This window comes from Helianthus annuus, chromosome 2 (assembly GCF_002127325.2).
Source record: "Helianthus annuus cultivar XRQ/B chromosome 2, HanXRQr2.0-SUNRISE, whole genome shotgun sequence".
Lineage (NCBI taxonomy): Eukaryota > Viridiplantae > Streptophyta > Magnoliopsida > Asterales > Asteraceae > Helianthus > Helianthus annuus.
The window spans coordinates 11,964,282-11,979,760 of NC_035434.2; the positions used below are offsets into that span (position 1 = coordinate 11,964,282).

General features: G+C 33.3%; 1 protein-coding gene across 2 annotated transcripts; it reads left to right on the forward strand.

The window, feature by feature from the left end:
- The first annotated feature begins 10,957 nt into the window (after positions 1–10,957).
- LOC110910805 lies at positions 10,958–15,450 on the forward strand. 2 transcript variants are annotated; one of them, XM_035979208.1, is made up of 3 exons: positions 10,958–11,137; positions 13,787–14,137; positions 14,773–15,450. In XM_035979208.1, exons 1-3 carry the CDS (start codon positions 11,135–11,137, stop codon positions 15,316–15,318), a joined length of 900 nt encoding a protein of 299 aa, XP_035835101.1. In that variant the 5' UTR covers positions 10,958–11,134; the 3' UTR covers positions 15,319–15,450. The 2 variants fall into 2 exon arrangements, with proteins under 2 accessions (XP_035835101.1, XP_022011090.1); XM_022155398.2 differs by lacking the exon at positions 10,958–11,137 and adding an exon at positions 12,992–13,374.
- The last annotated feature ends 29 nt before the right edge of the window (positions 15,451–15,479 follow it).

The following is a 15,479-nucleotide window of genomic DNA, read 5'->3' on the forward strand; positions in this document are numbered from 1 at the left end:
AAACTCACACTAACAATTAAAGACCTACTTATATTTCCTTTACCCAAAAAAGACCTACTTATATTAATATATAATAAGTTAATAAAATGAAAAGTTATCTTATACATACACTTTTATATTTTCCCTAACCTTTTCCACCCCACCAAAAGTCCTATATGTTTTGTACTAATATCACTTTTACTAACATTAATTCCGTGTATAGTGCACATGGACAATTTGCATTCATTAAGGAAGAAAATATGTACGTGACGCTACTCACGTAGTAGGACGGGCACCTTGGTGAGTTAATATTATATATGTAAATGTAAATAAATAAACTTATATCATTATGACGCTAAAAAATCCGTCCACCAGACGGGTATACTACCCATGTTCTAGCCATTTTTGCATCAGAGCAAAAAAGAATATAATGTTTAACCTAATAATGCTTTATAATTTTTTTCATTATATATGACGTTTATTTTCTAAATACTAGCCTGCTAATCTTCTCGAGAAACTCCCAGATCTTTAGATGGATTTAGCGTATTTTTTGAAAACTGAAAATATGGGTGATGCGAAACCGCCATATCCAACTTATAAATATTTTATGTATTACTTAACATGCATCCTCTTGACTTTCTAAACTTATTTGTTTGTGGTTATGTTCAGTTTTTTAATTGGTTGGATTGTTGTCATGTAAAAACATCAACAGGTCGAAAAGAGGTCACCTTTGAGGTTAAAGAGGACGACCCAAAAGCTGAAAAAATATAGGCAGTAAACCAATCATGTTTGAATGTTATTACACTTTCCCCCAATATTGCCTATCGTTTACTTTTTCATCAATGTTGCCTATCGTTTACTTTTTCATTAAAATGACACCATTTCATGTTTTACCACTCTATCAGTTTTATCTTAAAAGTTAATAGGTTATTTTTGTAGTGTTTGGATAATGTGTTTTGAGAATGAGTTTTAGTGGTTTGAAAAGAAGAAAAGGAAAAGTTAGATGGTTGCAACCTTTTCAAAAAATGATATGGAAAAGAAGAAAATGAGAAGCGTTCCCGAACACCCTCAATATACATTATCTTTGTTTGTTACGTTGTTAGCGTAAGCCGTCTAACGGACGGGTATTAAACTAGTTATGTATTGAAAACTTGTTGTTTTAATAAATATATACAATTTCTTAGGAAAATGGATACATGCAATTCTCCGTTTTTTTAACATATCTATACATATAATAAAGTAAACCTATTAAAGACACGTGTCATTCTCTGGGGTGATTTCCATAGAGTTTTCCCGCCTAAAAAATGTATTTTTCTATTTATCTCTACTTATTTTTTTTAAATTCAGATAACTATCAATTAAAATTTACATATGTAATTTAAAATTATATTCTACATGCTAAAAGATAATTAAAGGAATTGGATAGTATCTTTACTAATTAATTTGCTTAAAGATAACTATCAATTAAAATTTGGATAAGCAATTTAAAATTATATTCTACGTGCTAGAAAATATAATTTCTTTTATTCATATTGAATTGGCTAATCTTTACAAATTAATTTGCTTAAAAATACGTGTAAGGCGCTACCTTTTTGGACTGAAATGGCATGTTTCTAGAACGTCGGGGAGGAAAATGACGCATTTTTAAAAATTGGACTGAAATGACAGAAATGAACAAACCACAGGGATGAAAATGACAGTAACTAAAAGGGCAATTCAGTCATATAAAATGACCGAATTGGCCTTCTCGTTAACAAAAAAAACGGATGAAGTTAACCCGGTGGACTAAAATGGCAATTGTGAAACCTTTTTGGACCCACAGGTTAAAAATGAAACCTTAAGACTAAACTGGCAAAATGGCCCAAACCACAGGGACTAAAATGGCATTTAACTCTTTTAGTTCCTCATCTTATTACACTTAAATCTTTAAGTTTTAACACAATTATGGGTAATTAGTTACATTTTTCCCCATCCACAACAAACTTATAATTCTTTTACGTATTCTTATCATATATTATAAAGTATAATGTTTAAAAAAAATCAAAAGTACTGTGACGACCTACTCATTTTTGTCGACGTTTCGATAGTTGTCATGGTCAGTATTAACGTGTAGATTAACAGGTATAAGTAAATGATGTCTTAGTGTACAAGTGATTAATGCTCAACATACTTAGTCATTGTCCTAGAATGTTTATTATGTGACAACCGCCAATTTTTCAGATTAACCCGTACAATCTAATCACTATTTATACATTATTTTTATGCAAAAATTGACTCAACTATATAATAATCGAGTCCGTAAGTCTAGCAAAGTCCGGGTAAATGCATGGTACTGCATTTGGTATCCAAAAAAATTAATTTATCGCGAAGCGGTAAAGGTGTAAAAAAACGGACGTTGGTGATTATACGGTACACTATAACGTACTAACATTGTTCCAAATTCCAATATGCCTGGAACACTAAAGTATTAGACCAAGCGTAATGGGCGTTTTTTGCCCTCAATCCCGCCCAATCCCGCCCCAAAACGCCGGCAAGGCCGCCCCCATGGGCGTGTTTTGTGGTTTTTGGTTCCCAGGCGTTTTTAAAAGCACACCCAAGCCCCATTTGACGGGCCAATCACATCTAACCCTTTTCTTGTTTAGCCAATCAACTTTTTCATAGTTTTTTTTTTATTTTTTTAATTCTTTACATCCCTTTTAACATAATACTCATACCCCCACTACACCCATTTTAGAAAAATGACTCGTTGCTGACTGGGCTGCCACATGGCGCAAAACGCCCAAGGGTGAGGCATTATTCACCCCAACGACTACGCATGGTCTTAGCATTATTAACGGCATGTTTGGCTAAGCTTATTTTACCTAAAAAGGACTTTTGTGAAAATGACTTATTGACTTATTACTTTTTGAAAAAAAAAAGTTTTTAAAAAAGTGTTTGGATTTGCTTATAAGGTGGAAAAAGCTAATAAGTTAATAATTTGTTTTTTAAAAAGTGTTTGGCTTAGCTTATTGATGTAAAATGATTAAAAGCTAACAAGTCAATAAGTTGGTTCAAAAAGTCACAACATTCTAACTTCTCAAAAATGACTTTTTGATGACTTTTTCTCCTTATCAAAAAGTCATTTTGAAAATGACTTTTAGGTTTGCTAAATACTAAAACTCCTTCTTAGCTTTTTAATTAAGTCAATAAGTTATAAGTTAGGTTGGAAAAGCCTAGCCAAACATGCCCTAATTGTTCGGTGTGAAAATAAATAAAAACATATAATAAAAACTACATTTATAATATTTGTTGTGTTTATCACGTAGTTGTCGGGTTGCTATTCTTTTTGAGAATCTTATACTATCAAAATTCACCCAACTACATGTCACTAATGTGTGTGACCCCCCCCCCCCCCCCCCCCCCCCCCCGGGTTGTGTCTGCGCATCCCAGAGCCCAAACTCACACCACTCATTTGTGGTGATGTGGTGTGATTATCTTGCCAACTATTATCTACTCACAATTACCTTCAACCTTAAACTAAACAAAACTAATAGCACTTTTCTTCTTGCTCCTAAAAGCCACGGCCAACCCTAAAGGAACACAAACCATTTTCTATTTTCTTTCAACTAAACTCTCACTACACCCTTCTCATCTAAACTAAAGGCCCATCTTAAACACAAAACCCTTATCACTTTTTTTCATTTATCAAACAAAAATTCAAGGCTTATTAGTGCTAAGAATGGAAGTTTAAGAAGATTCTTTGAGCTTATCTTGGATTGGAGCTTCAAATATACCATCTTTTCTTGCACATTTTTTATGCCAGGTCTTGAACTAGTAGTAAGAAATCTTGTTCATATTTTCTTTTTATCTTCAATAAAAGTCTAGTATGTGCAAGTGGTGTTTCATGAAACAAAATGACTATTAGATTTTTTTTATATAAAAAGGAACGAATCTATGGTTTAAAATAGGAATCATAATATGACTAGATGATGGATTTTGTGTCATAAATATAGTGTTGGTGATTGATGATTTTATGGTTAGATTAAAGTGTGTTAAAAAGGTGTAGATGATGATCGTGATATGATGATTCTTGGTGTTAGATGAACATAGTAATTTAGTGTTTTTGGACTAAAATAAATGTATATGATAAAGTGTCTAAAAAGTGAAGTGTATAATACTACAATATTTATGGCCAAAAATAATGAGGATGTTTGGATGAATCTTGAAGTGTCTAAAAGGTGTAATATTATGTTTAGGTGGTGTGTTAAGTGATGATTTTTGTGGAAGTTGTGATGATGATCATATGAAGTCTTAGATTAAAAAATGCATATGTTATATGTATATATGTATGCTTAGCCGAAATTTTGGATGATATGTTGATAATTATTTTGGTGTTGATTTGTGATATGGAGCTTAAGTGTATGTTTGAAATTTGAATTAATTACACAAATGGGTCCTGTGGTTTATAACTAATTTCGCCTTTGGGTACTAACTTTATTTTTTAACAGATTTAGGTTCTATGGTTTCAATTTTGTAACACCTTTGGGTACTAACACCAAAATTACTTAATTAATGACCAAAATACCCTTGCATTTTTTTAAGTTTATCAATAACACATTTGGGTACTAACACCTAATTTTATTTAAGTTTAAATCAATTTTACAAAATCTATTTATTTTTTTTTATTTTCATCTTTTTATTATATCTCTTAATTAACATAAAGTCTATTTATTTTTTTTATTTTCATATTTTTATTAAATTTCTTATTTAACATAAAATCTACTTGTTACACCAGTATTTTTTTAAACAGATTTTTTAAATAAAATCTACTAGCTATATAGCTTTATGTAAATTAAATTTCTTACTAGTTTTAAATAAGGCAAACCTTACTCGTTTTCAATTTTGGATATATATGATTGATAAAAATAATAATAATAATAATAATAACAATAATAATAATAATAATAATAATAATAATAATAAGAATAAGAATAATAATAAATATCTTTCATGTAAAAAAAATAAGCCATTTTTAACTTTTTTTGTTCATTTACATTTTACTATTTTAGAAAGATATTTAATTTACGTAAAATCTACTAGTTGCACTAGTAAAATCTACTAGCTATATAGTTTTTTGTAAATTAAATATCTTTTTTACAAAAAAACGAGTTAAAAAAGGCTTAAATTTTTTTAGTTTTATCTAAAATACCTAGCTATATAATTTTATCTAAAATACCTAGCTATATAGTTTTATGTAAATTAAATATCTTTCTAAAATAGTAAAATGTAAATGAAAAAAAAAACGAGTTAAAAAAAGGCTTAAATTTTTTTACATGAAAGATATTTATTATTATCAATCATTTCAATCCAAAATTGAAAACGAGTAAGGTTTACATTATTTAAAACGAGTAAGGAATTTAATTTACATAAAACTATATAGCTAGAAGATTTTATTTAAAATATCTATTTAAAAAAATACTGGTGTAACAAATAGATTTTATGTTAAATAAGAAATTTAATAAAAATATGTAAATAAAAAAATAAATAGAGTTTATGTTAATTAAGAGATATAATAAAAAGATGAAAATAAAAAAAATAAATAAATTTTGTAAAATTGATTTAAAGTTAAATAAAATTAGGTGTTAATACCCAAATGTGTTACATTGATAAACTAAAAAAATGCAAGGGTATTTTAGTCATTAATTAACTAATTTTGGTGTTAGTACTCAAAGGTGTTACAAAATTGAAACCATAGAACCTAAACCTGTTAAAAAATAAAGTTAGTACCCAAAGGCGAAATTAGGTATAACCCACAGGACCCATTTGTGTAATCAACTCTTGAAATTTTTAGTTAAATAAACCCAAGACTTTGTATTTTTTGATGAAATATGGTTTTGTATCAATTAAGGGTTTATATATATATATATATATATATATATATGACAATGCTAGACAGAAAACCCTCATTTAGGTAGAAAACTCTGGAAACCCAAATCTCCACCCATTTTTACCCAACCTCCCGACATTTTTTTTTTTGAAAAAAATAACACATGTAATGTACATGTTTTAGAGTGTTTTGGGCCAAAAAAAAACAAAAAAGCGCCGAAGGAATTTTTTTTTAAAATAAACAAATTTCAGTGCCTAACATGTGTTAGGCAAAAAAGTCAGAAATTGCTGAAATTTTTTTTTTTAAATTATCCCTTCGGCGCTTTTTTGATTTTTTTGGCCCAAAAGTCTTAAAAACATGTATATTACATGTGTTATTTTTTTCCAAAAAAAAAATGTCGGGAGGTTGGGTTTTCTAGGGTTTTTTATATAGATAGGGTTTTCTATATAGCCCAACCATATATATATATATATATATATATATATATATATAGTAGGAGTTGGGTGGAAAGTGTGTTTTTCCTAGAAAGTCTAGGAAGCAATAAGAACGCGACATGTGGCATTGAAGGATTTTATCTAAAAGGGCATTTATGTAATTTCACAATCTATTTTTATTTTAGGAAATTATCTTCAACAACTAACTATACATAAATTTCGGAATTTTTTGTTTTCGATTTCTGATCTCACATAATATCAATCATTCCTTCTTTTTCTTGTTGGAATCTATCAGCATGTTCTTGGTACTGTGTTTTAACAGTTTGTTCTTGGTGATGTGTTTTAACAGCAAGCAGATTCATACAGCTGTGTTTTATTATTCAGATTCATACAGTCGTGTTTTAACAGCAAGCAGATTCATACAGTTGTGTTTTAGCATTCATATTCATACAGCTGTGTTTTAACAGCAACCAAATTCATACAGTTGTGTTTTAGCATTCAGATTCAAACAGTTGTGTTTTAACAGCAAGCAGATGCATACAGTTGTGTTTTAGCATTCAGATTCATACAGTTGTGTTTTAACCATGGTTGCAAAAGTCGCTAGGCGCTCCCGAGTCGGTCGACCGGGGAGTTGAGAGTACTCAGCCTAGGCGGAGAGTACATGGGGAGTACTCGGACATGCCAAATTATAAAGAAATTAGTTTTCGGAAATTAAATACATGTCAAATAACATAAATTTACTAATATTTATAACAAAATACGTGAAATTGATATTCATTCTTTAATATGATAGGCATAGAAATTATGTTTTATTTTATTTTAAGTCAAACTCGGCCCGAGTTGACCTACTAGATTCGATTTTGGCCGATGTTGACCGCATTTGATCGATTCCGAGTAATTAGTCGGAGTTGAAGTTAGTCGCCTCGGCAACCTACCTTGTAGCGACTACTCGGGGACTACTCGGCCTTGGAGACCTTGTTTTACAACAATGGTTTTAACAGCAAGCAGATTCATACAGTTGTGTTTTAGCATTCAGATTCATATAGGTGTGTTTTAACAGCAAGCAGATTCATACAAATGTGTTTTAACAGCAAGCAGATTCATACAGTTGTGTTTTAGCATTCAGATTCATACAACTGTGTTTTAACAGCAAGCAGATTCATACAAATGTGTTTTATCATTCAGATTCATACAGCTGTGTTTTAATAGCAAGCATATTCATACAAATGTGTTTTATCATTCAGATTCATACATCTGTGTTTTAACAGCAATTCAGATTCATACAGCTGTGTTTTAACAGCAAGCAGATTCATACAAATGTGTTTAACATCAGCAGATTTCGCCCCAGCTTTCGATCGGCTTCCGGTAACTGTTCCGCTGCTATCTATCCTTTCCAAAGTTTCCTGCTTTTTGAATCTCTTCCCTGCAACCAGCAAAATACCGTCAATTACAAACAAGAATCACCCGTAATCGCTTTGTAAAACACGCAGTACAATGAAAGCTTGATCTTACGTATATGGAACAAGGAAAATCTCTTATATTCATCCATGATTTTAGGTATTTTTGGTATGATTTTGGGGGTTTCCGAATTTGGGTTTAGAGAGAGAAAGAGAGAGAGAGAGGGAAATTGGCGTGTATTAAGGAGATGTGATATCTCTGACGGTTATTTTTGATTGGTTTAAAACACACATAAGGACGAAATTGCCCCTACTCATTTAAAACAATCTATTAAATATAGTTAATTATTACAAGATTGCCATTGATTTAATCTCAACCCTTAAACACACCAATCGGATTGACAAGATCGCTTCCTAGACTTTCTAGGAAAAACACACTTTCCGTAGGAACCCTACTCTCTCTCTCTCTCTCTCTCTCTCTCTATATATATATATATATATATATATATATATATATATATATATATATATATATATATAATTGCGCTAATAATGGCGGCCAAACTTTTACAAGTATAAGAATTTGGTGTCCTCAATAGATTCAATTACACCTCGAGACTCCTTAATTGATTTAAGTGCACCTATGTTAGAAAAGGATCAATGGCGGCCAAACTTTTATAAGTTGGGATTATTGGAGGGAATTTTTAAAGCTGGGATTATTATCGGCCAACTGGTGAAACTTAGGATTATTAAAATCCAATAACCCTTATCAAAATCACCCCTGAGGTTTGGAATTGGCAAAATCATCCATGAGTTAACAATACATTTAAAACCGAGTTAGTGATTCAGATGAAAATCACAAAAAAAATCAAACCTTATGATACAGTCACAAAATAATTATTATTTTAGATGAAAAAGAAAAAAATAACCAAACCTCATGAATAATTTTGGCATTTTACTCGAAATTTTATCTTACCTTGTTATTAATTCAATATTTACCCTTACCAGTTACTATAGTAGTTTACATTTTACAGTTTCAGAAACCCCCTGTTATTGCAACTCTCAACCACGCGCCCACGCGCCACCCACAACCACCGCACCACCAACTCTGCTCACATCAAACGCCACCTTCAGCCACCGTTGTTGTGTGTCTTGAATCAACAAGTCATCTTCAAACACTTATGGTATTCCTAACCCTAAATCTACTGTTTCTTCTTAATTTGCGATCTAATCACAAAATGTATGTATTTGTATGTACTAATAATAGTTTAGAATGATGAATTTCACATATTATTGCTACTTGCCTTATTAAATCATCACATTTTGTGTCACTTGGATCTAGGGTTTTAAACTAGTTGAGCAGCTTGCCTAAACTTGAGCTCAACTTGTTTACTTTCCGAAAGCTCAGGCTCGAGCTCATTTTATTATTTATCGACTAATTTATATATATCCTTAATAATTTTGAATATATGATAATTACTTTACTATTGTGTAAGTAAATTTAAATTAAAATTATATAAATAGTAGGCTACCAGCGCAGACCTTCCCGCGCGTGTTTAAGCTATAGTTGGAATTTAGACATGTTAAGTTATAATGATATTATTTTTATTTGCTAGGACTTATGACTTATGATGATGAGGATGATGTTAGTGTGGGCTTAGAACTCCCAACACTGACTAAATTGCATCAAATGAAATTATGAATGTAACAATGAATAGAATCAGATTTGATATCTCACAAGTTTTGTCATTCTCTAGTTAAAAATTGTTGTAAACATGTTATCGAAATCATCGTGTGAGTTCAAAACTTGTAACATTTGCAATGCTTTCTTTCTGATCGATAGGCTTCCGGACGCCAGTTAAGAAGCTTAAACCAACGATCAGGAATGGATAGACAACCATTTGTACCATACACAAACAACGAAAATTAAGATATACTGAGGAAACCTGCGTATTCTCCTTGGGTAGAATACGTACTCCCACCCTCTTTGTTGAAGGGTGACAACATTGAAACCTGCGTGTTCTTATTGACACGTACTCCCACCCTCTTAACTGAAGGGTGACAACATTTACACTAGACAAAACTCTATCATTAAGTCCCTCATTTTTATATCGACTTAATCGCCGGGCCAATGGAGAACGGGTCATTAGTTAAATAGCGCTATTAGGTTTGACAAGCCTCACACCGTGCCGCAGAGGACGGGCGTGGACTAATGGACTTTGGCACTAGTCAATGATGATAGACATTGACGCAGGGCACATAAACATAACTACAGTCAATAGTCGATATGGTAAGGGGTCTAGTGGATTACATGGGGAAACCCCCACTGATTAAGGTTTGGGAAACAAGGAACTGGTTAAACTTGTGGTTTTTGAAACATAACTATGGTTTTTGGAACAACACTAAAACGAACACCCAACTGTGAACTCGCTCAACTTTGTTGTTGATTCGTTACTATATGTCTTGCAGGTCGTTAGGTGCTTAGATGGAGCTTGCACATGAGGAATAGGTCGTTGTGGGACATGGACTGTTGAGTTCCATGTTAAACTTGTGAACTTTTAGACTTTATTATGGTTTTGAACTTAATGCTTCCGCTGATAACTTAATCTTTGTTGAATTGTTTTGATACCAATTACATTGTTTGGTTTAGACGTTTATTTACTTAATTACATTGTTCAATATGATTGGTGGCTGGATCCTGGTCAGTCATGCCTTCTGCGGTGATACTCCGTTTGTGGAATTTGGGGGTGTGACATTTCTCGTATCTACTCACAGAATTTTGGTAATGTTTTGTAGTGTAGGGTTTAGTTTGTAAACTAAAACAATTACTAACATAGAAATTTAAGTAAAATGTTAAAATGGTCTCTGACTTTAAGTCATTTTTGCTATTTCAGTCTAAAATGAAATTTTTCGTTTTTAGGCCTCTGAGGTTTATTTTTGTTGTCATTTTCATCCAATTGACAAATTGGGTTAGCATTTTCAGTTAACTACTCCTCCCTTTTGTCGTTTTTCTTATTTAATTAAAATATATTATGGTATAAAATGACGACTATACTCTTCGTTTAAATGAGGAAAACGACAAAAAGATGAGAAGTTAACAGAAAATTTTAACCCAGTTTATCGATTAACTAAGAATTACAAAAAAATAAAAAATAAAATCTTAGGAACCTAAATAAAAAAAAATTATTTTTAAACTGAAGTAGAAAAGTAGACTACACACAGAAACCATTTTGAAATTTTACTCTAGAAATTTTAGATTACTTTTACTTTTCATTTACCATTACTAGTTTACATTTTACAGTTGAGAGAAACTCTAGTCCTTGCAAGTTGAAACTCTTAAAACCCCACGCGCCCACGCGCCACCCACAACCACCGCACCAACAACATCAAAGACGACCTTCAGCTACCGTTCTTGTGTATCTTGACTCAGCAATTCATCTTCAAACACCTACTCAAATATGGTATGGATCCTAACCCTAAATCTGTTATTTTATTTTATTATTATTTTTTTTTTGTGATCTGATCATGAATGAATTCAGAAAATGTTTGTGTTTGTGTGTGCTAATAATTGTTTAGATTTTTTTAATCAAATCATCACAATTTTTGTCTCTGTCACTTGATCCAGGGTTGGCTCCCAAGCCTGCACAACAAGCTTATTATTTATATAAATTTTATTTAATATATATGAGCCTCGCAAGGCGAGCTCGAACTCTAGAAACAGAGCTCAACTCGTTTAGTTTGCGAGAACTCGTTTTGAGCTCTATTTCTAGAGTTCGAGCTCGGCTCAGCTCATTTACTATTTGTTATCTAAATATCTAAGTAGTTAATGCGGTAAAATATCGGATATTAGTCAAGGACCGATATTTGAGATATTGATTATCACGGTGGGATATCGGTAATTTTAATATCATGCTAAATTTATATATATAGCAATTTAACACTAACAATTGTAACAAGTAAGAACTGACTAAGACTTAAAACACTAATATTTAACAGTAACAACTAACGATTAAGACTTAAAACACTAATAACAGCAATAAGAAGAAAAATGAACAGTAGAAATAAGAAGAATGGTACTGATATCGGGAAAATCGGTGATTTATTGATCAAATATCGGTCCTCTATCGGTCAAATATCGGACAATATCGCTGATATTATCGGTACTGATATTCTGACCAATATTTTGTACCGCTATCTCGGCAGGTGACCGATAACCGATATATCACTGATATATCGGTTGATATATCGGGATATTAACTACATAGCTAAATATATATTAAATAAAATTTATATAAATAATAGGCTTGTGTAGGCTTGCGAGCCTGACTAGATTTAAGCTTTTAGCGAATCGATCTAAAGTAACTCACGATCTGCTCGTTTAAATTCCGTACTTGAATCTTGTTGTTAAAAGTGTGGAGGAAGGAATAACATGTTAACGAAATCATTGTGTGAGTTCAACACTTTTAACATGTTATCGAAATCATCGTGTGAGTTCAAAACTTGTAACATTTGCAATGCTTTCTTTCTGATCGATAGGCTTCCGGACGCCAGTTAAGAAGAAGCTTAAACCAACGATCAGGAATGGATAGACAACCATTTGTACCATACACAAACACGGAAATTAAAACGAGAAACGAGCCAAAAAACTTGTGTTGGGCGTTACAAGGGTTGACCGATGCTCAGATTTCTGATATAAGAGATATGGGATTTGAATCTTTAAAATCCTTTAGCATACCCGACATACCAAGAAGATTAGCGTACTGGTTGTTGGTCAACTATGATTATAAAAGAAACGAGTTAAACGTTGGCAACCGTATAATCAAAGTCACGCCTTCAAAGGTTCATGATGTTTTCGGAGTGCCTATGGGGAAAATTACGGTCTCTGAAAAGCGAAGGTTGTCAAAAAAAGATGCTATTAGAGAAGAAATTCTTCATGAAGGGGTGCAAACGAGCCGAGCGGCTCGCGAGCTACTCGAGATCGGCTCGAGAAAAAGCTCGAAACGAGCCGAGCCTTATCGAGCTCGAGCCTTATCGAGCTTGAGCATAAAATAAAGCTCGTTTGTTTATCGAGCCCGAGTTCGAGCCTCGCATGTGAAGCTCAATAGGCTCGTCGAGCCTTAGTGTAAACGAGCCAAGTCGAGCCGAGCTTATTTAAACTTGTTTACAAGCCTATCTCGAATCTAAAAATAAGCTTATTTAGTAAACGAGCCCGAGCCCGAGCTTCGCTTATCGAGCTCGCGAGCCTAAAAAGTCTATTATTTATATTATTTTTATTTAATATATTAATTAATAGATAATAAACGAGCCGAGCCTGAGCCGAGCTCGAGCCCGAGCTCTCATAAGTTAATCGAGCTCGAGCCTGGCCGAGCTCGGGCTCGGCTCGGCTTGTTTGCACCCTAAAGAATGGAGGAAACAGTTCATTCAGGAGAAAATAAGTTTCGAACACGTGATTGAAAAGCTTAAATCGTATAGAAAAGGCGGAACGCTTTTCAAGCTTAACTTCCTTGTTGTCTTCAACTCGATCATTGGTGAATGTACCAAGAATTTAGCCGTCAATCATAAATTTCTCGCATCGATTATGAATGAAGGCGACATATCTAACATGGATTGGTGTAGTTACGTCATAACTTGCCTGAAGAGAACGAAAGAGGAATGGAATGGTACAGAGCCTTATAATGGCCCTTTGACTTTTCTTGCGGTACGTTTGTTTACTGTTTATATAAGTTCTATGCAGTTAATATCGGTGAGATATCGGTGATATATCGGTCCCTTAGTAAAATATTGGTGTCAAATATCGGTACCGATATTATCGGCGATATTGACCGATATAACCGATATATCACCGATATTTAGATATAACCGATATATCACTGAATTATTGGTGTTAAATTGCTATATATATAAATTCTGCATTATATTAAATTACCGATATCCCACTGATATCTCACCGAGATAACCTATATTTCAAATATGGTCCTTTACTCTCTCCGAGATAACCTATATTTATGGTCCTTTACTGATATCCGATATTTTACCGCATTAACTGCATAATAAGTTGTTGACTTGCGTTTTAACGCAAATAAATTAACATGATTTTCCTAACACAACAGGTTTTATACGCACACGGGCAACAACTGAAATGTAGCCCTGAAAAAGCAATAACACCGGCTATAAAATATGTTACCACGGATTATTTAGTTGATCTCGAGAGTTCCATGTGTGACAATGGACCGTGTTTGAATGATGACGTTGAAGAGGACAATCAGTCAACTCAATATGTTGAAGTTCAAGTTGAAATGGTAACTCAAATTGAATTTGATAAAGGTCAAACCGGTGAAGTTCAAGCTGATATTGACCAAAATGTGAACATGCCCATTGGCCCATCGGGTGCTCGGTCACTGTCTGGATTATCAGCTAACCTTAGCCATTGTAACCGATCTGAACCGCCTAAAGATGTGATAGTAAGTCATGCACACTAGTTTTTTTGCTGTACTTTGCTTATTTTTAAACATTTTCTACCTTGTAAGTGCTTAAACACAAATACTATTTCGACAACTTGAAAGTAAAACATGAAGAATGCAAATAGAAAAAGTTAATAAGAAAGCAGAAATGTTGTCAGAGTCGCTAGGCGCTAGTCGGGCAGTGGGGTACCGACTAGCGATTAATCGGGATTAATAGGGATTAATCGAAATTAATCGGATCGAGATTTTTATATGTAATTTTTAGTTATATATATACACATACATTTTTATATGTAGTTTTCTAAAGTAGACATGTTTTAACCCCTCAGTAACCCAATTTTTTTAAGTATCTGGAAGGAATTAATAAGGTTTGGTCGAAATTTGGCCGACGTCTCACCAAAATTTGGCCAGAATAGGACTGCCATTGACCGCCCCAGCAATTAATCGGCCAATAATCGGTGAACCTCCGATTAGTGATTAATCGGCCAATAATCGGTGAACCTCCGATTAGTGATTAATCGGTGACTAATCGGGATTTTTACAACCATGGCAGATGGAGAACAAAAGTGTCAACCCAGCCCGTTTGACCCATTACCCAACCGACCCGCTAATTTAGTCGCCTCTCTAATACATAGGTGAGAAAGTTCTCATCTCGTCGAAGTGACATAGTTTGTGTCCAAGGCTACACAGTGAAGCGGGATGTTGCAAAAATTCTTGAAGCTATTTTCGAGAAACACGGTGACATTGCACACAAATGTGTAATCAAAACAAATTCTTTGAGATCACCAATCCTCGAGGCTGTGTGTGAAGTTGCCAAGTGGATTCAAGTCAATGATGTTATTGACAAACTTGAAGATATAGAGAATCGGCTGTCGGATATAAAGGCAGTCAACATTGATGTCTCATGGCTTCAAACTCGCCTAGACGCCATTTGTAAAAGAAAGGAGGTCAGTGAAGAGTACAATTTGCTTATGGAAATGAAAGCAAACACCCTTTCGGCTAAAAAGGCTGCCCAAATCTGTTTGAGAAAGAGACGTGCAGAGCTCGCGGATGCACAAGAACAATCTAAAAAGGCAAAAAGGTGTGTGGATGTGTTGCATCTTGTTGGAGCGAATCTAATCGATCACTTGTTCAAATCAGAGGCCAAAATGAACTCATGGGTAAAGGACGCGGTTGTGTAGGCTAAATAGATTATATTATGTTATTAGAAGATTGTCTAGGCTAAATGTGTGTTTTACGCTGTGTTTTACGCTTAAAATCATAAAAAACAATCTCCTTACAACCTAAAAAGTAATGAAAACATATAAAGACGTATTTCACCAACGCTTGGAGAACCAAGTAT

Bases quoted from the DNA above. Each gene is read 5' to 3' on its own strand.
- LOC110910805 (XM_022155398.2), top strand. From the start codon at position 13,255: ATGAATGAAGGCGACATATCTAACATGGATTGGTGTAGTTACGTCATA. The intron at 13,375-13,786 runs GTACGTTTGTTT...CTAACACAACAG, and splicing joins GCCCTTTGACTTTTCTTGCG to GTTTTATACGCACACGGGCA. The intron at 14,138-14,772 runs GTAAGTCATGCA...TCTAATACATAG, and splicing joins AACCGCCTAAAGATGTGATA to GTGAGAAAGTTCTCATCTCG.